This window comes from Felis catus, chromosome E2 (assembly GCF_018350175.1).
Source record: "Felis catus isolate Fca126 chromosome E2, F.catus_Fca126_mat1.0, whole genome shotgun sequence".
In the NCBI taxonomy this organism is placed as follows: Eukaryota; Metazoa; Chordata; class Mammalia; order Carnivora; family Felidae; genus Felis; species Felis catus.
Window position 1 is genome coordinate 12,704,406 of NC_058382.1, and position 10,387 is coordinate 12,714,792.

Below are 10,387 nucleotides of genomic sequence, written 5' to 3' on the forward strand. Positions count from 1 at the left end.
AATGCAATTCTGTTTTAGTACCTTTAATGGCACTCTTTCCTGCCTTTTGAACCCGGTCCCCCTATTTACATTTCGCACCAAGCCTCACAAATTAGGTAGCCAGCCCTGCCCCTTGACCCCACCCCTTCCCAAATTGTGTGTCCCAGAGGCAGTGGGTCTGAGACAGGCTGGGAATACCACCGGCCTCCGAGCCTGCCTTGGCCCAGGGGACAGGAAAACATAGTAAATTGGGCCCCAGGGTTGTCTGAGGCCCAGGCATGACCTCCACGGCCGGAGAGCTGCCTCTCTGTTGACCTCTGCGTCCACCTCTCTGGGGAACCAGATTCTAAATCACTTTGCAGTGACCTCCGTGAACAGGAGCAGGGAAGAGTAAGTGGAGGCCCCACATTCACACCTCCCTCTGCTCTCTGGTCTTGGGCCAGGTGGGGGTCAGCGCCCGGGATCCAGGCAGGCCTGAGCAAGAGGAGGCTCCCCACCCTTGGGTACCACTCCCTCCCAAGATGCTAGTTCTTCTGGTCTGGCCAGCTGGGGTTCCTCCCTGAAACTCTCCCACGCGGCTGGGGCCTACAGGGCCTCCTGCTCCGGAACGCACAATAGTTACAGTATCATTACCCTGCCTCATTCTATGTCTCAGGAGATAGGGGTTTTCAGACCCTTTTGGCAAAGGAAGCAGCTGAAGTTCAGAGAGGGAGTCCCAGTTGCTCAAGGTTACACAGCAAGAGGGCGCAGGCAGAATTCAGTTTTCAGGTTGTCTGATGCCAGAGTTGATACTTTGCCCACTGCCTCATTCCACCATGAAAGACACTCCTTCCGTTATTATAAAACAGATATCTCAGAGCCTCAGAGAGGTGAAGACACTTTCTCAGGGTCACACAGCAAACCATAAGTGGGGCTGGGATTTCAAGGCTGAGAGGCAGGGGCCCAGGCTGGATGACTTCAGAAGTAGTCATTCACTTTCTCTCTGTGAGCCTCAGCATGATCCCAAGTGACCCCACCTATATGACTGAGGCGCTAGTCATTATTGGGAATGGGGGTGCTGAACAGGGTCTGGGGAACAGGTAATATTTTTATGAACAGAGCCGCCTGTTTTCCCGGCAGAGATAAATCATCTGAGCCGGCAGAAACAAAGGAAGGTGAGAGATGTAACTTATATAATGATGTAATATAGTATATAATATAAATAATACATAATCTATATAAATACTATAACATAACAGTATAATATACCATAACATAGCAGTCACTTATATTGGCCTGGATATGGGGACGCTTAGTCATTTTGTGGTTTGCACAATGTTCTTGTTTGTTTCTGAATTCAGACACGGTAATGCAGCGGTCTTGAGTGTCTCGCTCCCCCAGGTCACAGTGTGGCCCCGTCTGTGTTAGGGTGTAACAGAACACCATGGCCTCACTGTGGGTGCCTGGCCAGCTCCCTGCTGTCCGGGGATGCTTTTCTTCCTTACCTGGAAGACTGTCCAGCATCCTCACTGGTCTCCTGCATTTCTCTCTCCTTCCAGAATCTTGTCCTGCTTTACACAGAGGCCACAGTGACATTTCTTCTTTCTCCCCACCCCCACTTCCTTTTTTAAAGTATAATGTACACTTAGTGAAATATGTAAGTATACAGCTGGGTAATTCTTTTTTTTTAAGTTTATTTATTTATTTTGAGAGAAAGAGAGCACGATCAGGAGAGGGGCAGAGAGAGAGAGAGAGAGAGAGAATCCCTATCTGCATTGCCAGCCCCACCAAGGGGCTCGAACTCACAAACTGTGAGATCATGACCTCAGCCAAAATCAATAGTAGGATGCTTAACCGACTGAGCCACCAAGGCACCTCTATAGCTGGATAATTCTTCACATATTTGTACACACATGTAACTATTGCCTGTGTGAAGATAGTGGGGGCTCATCACTATTGCCCCTTTGGGACAAGGTAACCCCTGTTCTAGAACCTCATGTAAATGGAGTTCACTGTATGTTTTATTTGGGTAAGTCTTCTTCTTCTTCTTCTTCTTTTTAATTTTTTTTTTTTTTTTTTTTTTTTTTTTTTTTTTTTTAGTATTCTCTACACCCAACATGGGGCTGGAACTCACAACCCCAAGATCAAGAGTTGCATGCTGCACCCACTGAGCCAGCCAGGTGCCCCTGCATAAGGTTTCTTGAGCTCCACAAAAGTTTTTTTAAATTTTTTTTTCAACGTTTATTTATTTTTGGGACAGAGAGAGACAGAGCATGAATGGGGGAGGGGCAGAGAGAGAGGGAGACACAGAATCGGAAACAGGCTCCAGGTTCTGAGCCATCAGCCCAGAGCCTGACGCGGGGCTCGAACTCACAGACCACGAGATCGTGACCTGGCTGAAGTTGGACGCTTAACCGACTGCGCCACCCAGGCGCCCCCTCCACAAAAGTTTTTGAGATTCATCCACGCAGCTGCAGATGCCAATAGTTGGCTTGTTCTCACTGCTGTGTAATATTCCATGGGGTGAGTGAACCACTCATTTTTTTTTCTGCTCTCTTCTTTGTGGATATTCGCATTAATTCCCAGATTTTGATCATATTAAAAAGCAAGTCTGATTGTGTCCTTCCCTGCCGCCAGATTTAGACCCTCTCAAAGCTCATCCACCTTTCTCAGAATTAATTCAAATCTCTTCGCTGGGCCTGTAATGTCCTGATCCGTCTAGCCCCTGCCTGGCTCTTCAGCCTCAATTTCCACCTTCCTCCTCTTTGTTTCCTGAGCTCCAGGCACACAATGGTCCAGGCTACTCCTACCCCTAGATCTTTGCACTGCCCCCCTCTGCTTGGTAATCTGCTCTGCCCCCGGGGTCTTCGAGAGCACAACTTGAATGACATCCTCAGGGAAGCTTCACTGACCAACCAGCCCCCACTTCCAGACTCCATACCTCCTTGGAGCTACCTACACTTCTTCCTTCATTGTTCCAGTTGTATACAACAATTTGTGTGATTACTTAATCCCTGTCCCCTCCCCCCCCCCCCCCATCAGACAGTGAGCTCTGTGAGGGCAGGCACCGGTTCTGTCTTAACCTCCAACAGCAGTCCCCATCAAAGCTGGCACAATGGTAGGTACTCATTAAGTATAGCAAGGGCCCCGTGTTGAGGAGACCCTTTCCCCATTCTGAGCCTCCCTACTTTCCCCTCTACCCCCCAAACACACAGACTTTCTCCGGGGAGCTGTCGGGGAACCTTGACTCCCACCCTTTCCCTCCTTGGCAGCTGCTGGGTGACGCACCCAGGGGCGGGTGCTCCGCCCCACAGCGGACGCTGATTTAGCCCGGTTGGGCAAGGCCAGGGTTGCCTGGGGGGAGGTTACTCATCCCGGGCTCAGGTAAGAGGGCCCAGGTTGGGAGGCGGCACACCCAGGGGGGACGCCGAGGGAGCAGGACCTAGCCATGGACCCTGCCAGGAAAGCAGGCGCCCAGGCAGTGATCTGGACCACGGGCTGGCTGCTGCTGTTGTCGCTGCTGCTTGGAGAAGGTGGGTCTGCCGCGGGAGGGGATGGAGGAGGTCGAGTAGGGGCTCTAGGAAGGAGGTCTCTCCTACAGGGAGATCTGTGGGGACGATCTCCCATTCTGAGCAGAGGGGGCCTGTGGGAAAGATCGTCTGTCCGGGTCGAGGGGGCTGTGAGAGAGGTCCCCCAATCTGGCCAGAGGGGACTGTGGGAAGGATCCCCCGCCCTGGTCCGAAGGAGCAGTGGGAAAGGATCCCTCACTGAGCTAACTGGACTGCGGGAAAAGTTCTCCCATTCTGAGCGGAGAACGGGGCGGGGGGGGGGGGGAAGGTGTCCCTCCCATCCATAGCAAGGATCCCCCCATCTTGGGCAGCAGGGGCTGTGGGGAGGATGCTCCCACTGTAGGCATAGGGGGCTGGAAGGAGACCGGCACCAGATTTGTGGCGAGATTTTTACTCCTGTCCCGGAAAATGGTGGGCAATAGCATTGTCACGTCCCGGGGACAGAGGGCGTGGGAAGGACTACTTCTCCTTTCGGGGACGAGGCTTCAGTAGGAATCGCTTAGTTCTGCTCGGCCCTGCGCCCCCAGGAGCGCGGGCCCTGGAGTGCTACAGCTGCGTGCAGAAAGCAGATGACGGATGCTCTCCGCAGAAGACCAAGACCGTGAAGTGCGCGCCGGGCGTGGACGTCTGCACAGAGGCCGTGGGGGCGGTGGAGACCAGTGAGTGGGGCCCTCGGGTCCGTTCGTACCCCTTCGAAGCTCCTCCAGCCAGGCCCCGCCTCCTTTTGCCCCGCCCCTTCTTTTGAATTGGTCCGCACCCATTCAACGCCCTCCAGGACTCCCTTTCATCCTGGCTGGAGCCCTTTAACACCACTACCGTTAGGGCTTAGACGGGTGAGGGGCTGCCGAGTAACTGACTGGGGTGAACTGGGAGATCCGGGATCGGGGACTTGGTCCCCTTCGAGGGCACACCCTATCCATTTCTGCTCCACCCCTGAGACCTCCCTACCCACTCTGTCCCTGCCAGAATCTTCTATCCAGGTAGGCCCGCGGTGATGCAGACCTTTCTAGGGCTCTCCTCCTAGGTTCCCTAGACTGAGGCTCCGCCCCGCTGGCCCACCCCCGGGGGAAGCCCGCCCTTCTCTGAGGCTACAGTTCCCGGAGACCCCACCTCGGTCTGACCCGGTGCCCTTTCTGTCAGTCTCCCAGTTCCTTTATAGGATGCTTTCTGCGGTTCCGCCCCTCTGCCGCCGAGCCCCGTCCTAGCTCCACTCTTGGCCCTCCTCCTCGATTTTGTCCAGAGTCTGTCAGCCTGTCTGTTCCCTCGGACTCAGCTCTTTGAGGTTCTGCCCCTCCGTCTGTCGTCCTTCCCCCGGCGATCGGCTTTCTGAGGCCCCTGCCCTTCGACTCTGGCCTGGCTACCGTCTGGCCGTGGCGGGGGGAGGGGGGAGGAGGAGGAGTCCACTCGAGGCCCCGCCCCCCGCCTCCTCTCACCCCGCCCCTTCCTCTCCGCAGTCCACGGGCAGTTCTCGGTGGCAGTGCGGGGCTGCGGGTCCGGACTCCCGGGCAAGAATGACCGCGGACTGGATCTTCACGGGCTTCTGGCCTTTATGCAGCTGCAGCAATGCGCCCAGGACCGCTGCAACGCCAAACTCAACCTCACGTCGCGAGCGCTCAACCCCGCAGGTCGGTGGAGGCGGGCCCTAGGCCCGAGGGCGGAGCCACACCGCGGCTGAGCCACTGGGGTGATCCCCAGCTGGAGGCGGGAGAACTGCGCACGGGCCGGGGGCGGGGCCACGCGGCGGCAGGCGGGGCCTCGTCGCTGTAGGCAACGTAGCGGGGACGCTAAGCGCGGGGCCAGGCGCTGGGGCCCGGCTGGAGGCTGAGCTCTGTGTACTAGGCTGGAGGGACTTTGGGCGAAGCCGTGCTGCCTGAACCTTCTCGACCCCTTCCTTCCGTCGCGCGCCCCTCGCAGGCAATGAGAGTGCGTACCCGTCCAACGGTGCCGAGTGTTACAGCTGCGTGGGGCTGAGCCACGAGGCGTGCCGCGGCACGGCTCCACCTGTCGTGAGCTGCTACAACGCCAGTGAGCGCGTCTACAAGGGCTGTTTCGACGGTAACGTCACCCTGACGGCAGGTGAGCGAGCCGGGAGGAGGGGGCCTACAGGAGTTGTAGTGGCCTCTCTGGCCTCATGGGTGGTGGGTAGTCCCTTTACCCAGAGGGACCCATCTCCAACGCATTCTGGAAAATTGTAGGCCAAAGTTCTCGTCTCACCCTAGAGCGTCGTGAGAAATGCAGGCCTATCCCCAACGTAGCGTGGGGCTCCGGTTGCTTTTGTCCTAGAGGGTTTTTTTGGGAAATACATTTCCATAGAGGTCTGCCTGGTGCAGAGTGGGACGACGTGCTTTGGGAAATGGAAGCCTCCAAGCTTCTAGAATCCAGGGAGTCTAGTTGTGACTCCTCAAAACTCAAGGGGTCAGGGTCCCCACCCAGCCACCTAGGAGAGAGGCCATCTCCTGGCCTCTGTCTCAGGGAACCCTGGGAGACGTCCTTCAAACGCCTCTTCTGCCAGGTGTATTATGGGAGATGGAGTTCTGATTCTTAAGACTAAATTTTGGCAGGCGCAGGAGAGAGGGAGATGGGAAATACGATGAGAGGGATGTTTGTTGTGCTGTTTGGTCTCACGAGAGGTGTATCTCTGTCCAGACTCTCCAGACTTTCTTCCAAGGCATTGTGGGACTTGTAGTTCGTCCTACACACCTTTCCTCTCCAAAATGGAAAACGTGGTCCACCAAGTGCCAAAGACAGTGGGACAGTGTTTCTCAAAGTGGCGCTTTTTGGATTAATGGATGTAGAGCCCCCTGTCCCCTGTTTTGGGGGTTCTTGCCCTGGTCTTGCCTTTTAAGTTTCCTTCTGGCTCTGCAACCCTCCAACCACCGACCTCCCTGTGTCTCCCTCCTGCAGCTAATGTGACTGTATCCTTGCCTGTGCGGGGTTGTGTCCAGGACGAGTTCTGCACGCGGGATGCAGTGACAGGCCCAGGGTTCACACTCAGTGGCTCCTGCTGCCAGGGGTCCCGCTGTAACTCGGACCTCCACAACAAGACCTTTTTCTCCCCTCGGATCCCACCCCTTGTCCTGCTGCCCCCTCCTAAGCCCACCACTCAGGCCCCAACCACCTCTGTCACAACCTCTACTCCAGCCCCAACCACTCTTGTCTCTGCCACTAAACCCACCACAGCCAGCCAGACTTCCCCACGGGAAGTACATCCTGAGACCTCTCAGAAAGAGGAATCTGGCTTGGCTGGAGGTGCCGCTGGCCACCAGGACCGCAGGAATATGGGGCAGCACCCTACAGGAGGGGGGGCCCATAATAAAGGCTCTTCAACTTCCTCGGCTGGGTTGGCAGCTCTAGTGTTGGCCTTGGCTGCTGGCACCCTACCATGAATTTTGCCATCTAGAAACTTCCGTCTTGCCTTATTCCCCAGCCCTGGGTACCCTCTCTTCCCATGACTTCCCTTTCTCCTCACTGGACTGGGCTGGCCCAGCCCCTCTTCTTCTAATCTCCGCTCCCCCCTCCCCCCCACTATCCCTAGCTTCTGCTGCACTGGTTTGCGGCTTTGGGAAATAAATTTACCGTTGTATATATATCCTGCCAGGGTGTTGTAGTTTCTGGAAGGCAACAGGTGTATCTTCCCTCTTCTTTGTCTCTCCCTGGTCTCCTCATGGTGTCTCTGGGCAGAGAAAAGTCAGGGCTGTCACAGGGAAGATGGGAGAAACACTGATAAGCTTTCTATTCACCTTCTTATAGCCAGTCCGGAATTTGGGGGGGGGGGTGCGGAGCAGGATAATGGTTCCCTCCTCTGCTGGCTGGTGTCCCTGCTCCCCGTCCCCTCTCTGTGGGAATCGGTTCAGCATCTGACTTCCTTATTAGACTGTGAGCTCCTCAAGGGCAGGGACCGCGCCTCAGGCCTCCGTGTGGTCAGTTTCTGGCACATGAAGGTCTCAATAAAAGTTTAATTCCTTTGTATAAGCGTTTCGAAGGACTCATTTCTTACACTGACCTCTTAGTGTCGCCTCTTAGCCGGGCTAGGGCGGGAGTGTCAAGACCGTTCGCAGAGAAGCTGAGACCTGGAGCCACAGCCCAGGGGGGAGGTTGGGGTTGGAATTCCTGTGCTCTCCTGGGGTCTAGCCAGCTTGTGGGCGATCCCACCACTGGTGAAGGGGATGCCAGGTGAAAGCATTAGGCAGTGGCGAGGGTGCCTGGGGCTTTTAGCAAGGTTTGGGCTCAGAGGGGAACTCTGCTTAATGGGTTGTCCCCCATTGCCAGGCCCCACCCACCTTGTCATCTGTTTGGTTTCCCAAGGATTGTGTGGTGGGCTTAGCCACTGCATCGCACCTGTCCAGAGGTCTCACGGGTGCCGCTGTCAGTCTGTGTTCGTCTAAGCTCCACCTCCGTCTCCTCCAATCAGATGAAGATGTAGGGGCCCCAGGGAGGAAAAGCCTGGCTTGAGCCTGAGGCCCCGGCAGGCTTTGCGACTGCTTGATGGAAGGGGGACCAGATGTGGGCAGGAGCGAGATAGTAACAGTGATATTTCCGACATCACTATTAATGGGGAGTGGTAGTATGACAAAACAAGAGTAAATAATGATTACAGGGACAAAATGGAAAATTAATAAGAGCACGAGCAACAGCAATAATAACTAGTTATGGAATGTTAATCATTTACTTTTTTAAAAGATTTTTAACGGTTATTTTATTTATTTTTGAGAGACAAGAGCATGAGCGGGGTTGGGACAGGGAGAGAGGGAGACCCAGAATCCGAAGCAGGCTCCAGGCTCCGAGCTGACTGCATAGAGCCCGATGCGGGGCTCGAACCCATAAACCATGAGATCCTGACCTGAGCCGAAATCGGACGCTTAACCGACGGAGCCACCCAGGCGCCCCAATTTTTTAAAAAAGTCTTACCACGTGCCAGGCCTGTACCAAGGATGTTTGAGTCCACAGTCTTATTTTCCATTTACATTCTCAGAAGGGATGGCTGGGGAGACCAAAGCTCACAATTGGTAAAGTGATTTAGCACCACAGCAGACCATCCATGTATCCGGTACTGTGTTAAGTGCTGTACTTGCATTAACACACTTAATTTGTACAACCATTCTGTGAGGTAAGTATTAATCATCTGCATTTTACAAGATGAAGAGACGAGACCCAGAGAGGTTGAGACACTTGCCCCAGGTCACCCAGCTAAAAGTCACTGGAACCCAGATGTGAACCCAAGAGGCGTGGTTTGGCTTTACTGAGCGTGACCAAGATAGCTGTGACTTTTCCCTCAGCTCGACTAAACTTTACATAGTCTTCTCTCTGTTTTTATTTTATTTAAAAGTTTTTTTTTTTTTAATGTTTATTATTTTTGAGACAGAGAGAGAGAGACAGAGCATGAATGGGGGAGGGTCAGAGAGAGGAAGACACAGAATCTGAAGCAGCCTCCAGGCTCCGAGCTGTCAGCCCAGAGCCCGACGCGGGGCTCGAACTCACGGACTGTGAGATCATGACCTGAGCCGAAGTTGGATGCTCGACCAACTGAACCACCCAGGCACCCCTACTTCTCTCTGTTTTTAAACCGCTGACCTCCCTCTCACCCAGGCCCTTCCCGAATCCAGATGGCCTAACCACAGGGGTCCCAGACCTCGCTTTTCTTAGAGCATTGACTTTAGAAAACTTGTCATTATAAATTCTTGCTCCGTCCCTTTGAGAGATATGTAAATATCTTTAAAAGCCGCTTGCCAGTTTTACAATCCAGGAAATGTCGGTCTCAGGGGACCTGGGAACCATCTCTTTGGAATGTAAACATCTAAGGAGATTATCCCCCCTGTCTCCCAGTTTCCCTAAGGGGGTGAGAGCCTAACTTCTGTGGGCACCTTTTTCCCAGTTGGAAAACTGCCTCCTGTCACAGAGACACAAGCACGTTTCCTTTTCCTTTGGGGAAAGCCAGTTAGCAAACGCAGATGATCTAAGATCGCCCCTTAACTCCAGCTCTTAAAAACCCACCTTCTCTTTGTTTCAGTTGAGTTCAGACTGAGCGCTGACTTCTTTTCCCTCCTGCAGTACCCTGCCACCCCCCCCCCCCCCCAATAAAGTCCTCCTTCCCTGTTTAACGCAGTCAGGTGCACTTTTGTTGGGCAGAAATCATTTACATCCAAAATCCTTTGTGGCTTACCGAGAAAAATAGTTTCCAGTCTATCAATCTCCTTATCATTAGCAAAAATCATTTGCAGAGTTAAATCTAAACTTTACAGAGTCTGGGCCCTAATCAACAATAAATAGGACATCCAGGGGCGCCTGGGTGGCTCAGTCGGTTGAGTGTCCGACTTCAGCTCAGGTCATGATCTCATGGTTTGTGAGTTCGAGCTTCGCATCGGGCTCTGTGCTGACAGCTCAGAGCCTGGAGCCCGCTTCGGATTCTGTGTCTCCCTCTCTCTGCTCCTCCCCTACTCACGCTCTGTCTCTCTCTCTACAAAAATAAATAAACATTCAAAAAAATTAAATAAATAAATACAGAGCTACATTAACCAGATAATCCTTGAGCGGTTCTGTGAGACAGTGCTCCAGTAAGATGTGAAAAATTTTTAAGGTTCTGCTTTTGTCTAATTTATACATTTTAGATCAAGCATTGCCCCACAGAAATACATTGCAAGACACACATAAGCTACATGTAATCTGGGGAGTTAAGCATCCGACTTCAGCTCAGTTCATGATCTCACCGTTTGTGAGTTCGAGCCCCGCATCGGGCTGTCTGCTGTTAGCGAAGAGCCTGCTTCAGATCCTCTGTCTCACTTTCTCTCTGCTCCTCCCCTGCTTGCTCTCTTTCTCTCTCTCAAAAGTAAAATAAACATTAAAAAAATACATGTAATTAAACA

The 10,387-nt window shown here is 53.5% G+C and overlaps 1 protein-coding gene across 1 annotated transcript; it reads left to right on the forward strand.

Annotated features, from left to right (window-relative positions):
• Nucleotides 1-3,320: 3,320 nt before the first annotated feature.
• On the forward strand, nt 3,321-7,496 carry LYPD3 (LY6/PLAUR domain containing 3). Its single transcript, XM_006941191.5, has 5 exons — nt 3,321-3,491; nt 4,055-4,186; nt 4,982-5,152; nt 5,442-5,603; nt 6,432-7,496. Exons 1-5 carry the CDS (start codon nt 3,407-3,409, stop codon nt 6,911-6,913), a joined length of 1,032 nt encoding a protein of 343 aa, XP_006941253.3. The 5' UTR covers nt 3,321-3,406; the 3' UTR covers nt 6,914-7,496.
• Nucleotides 7,497-10,387: the final 2,891 nt, after the last annotated feature.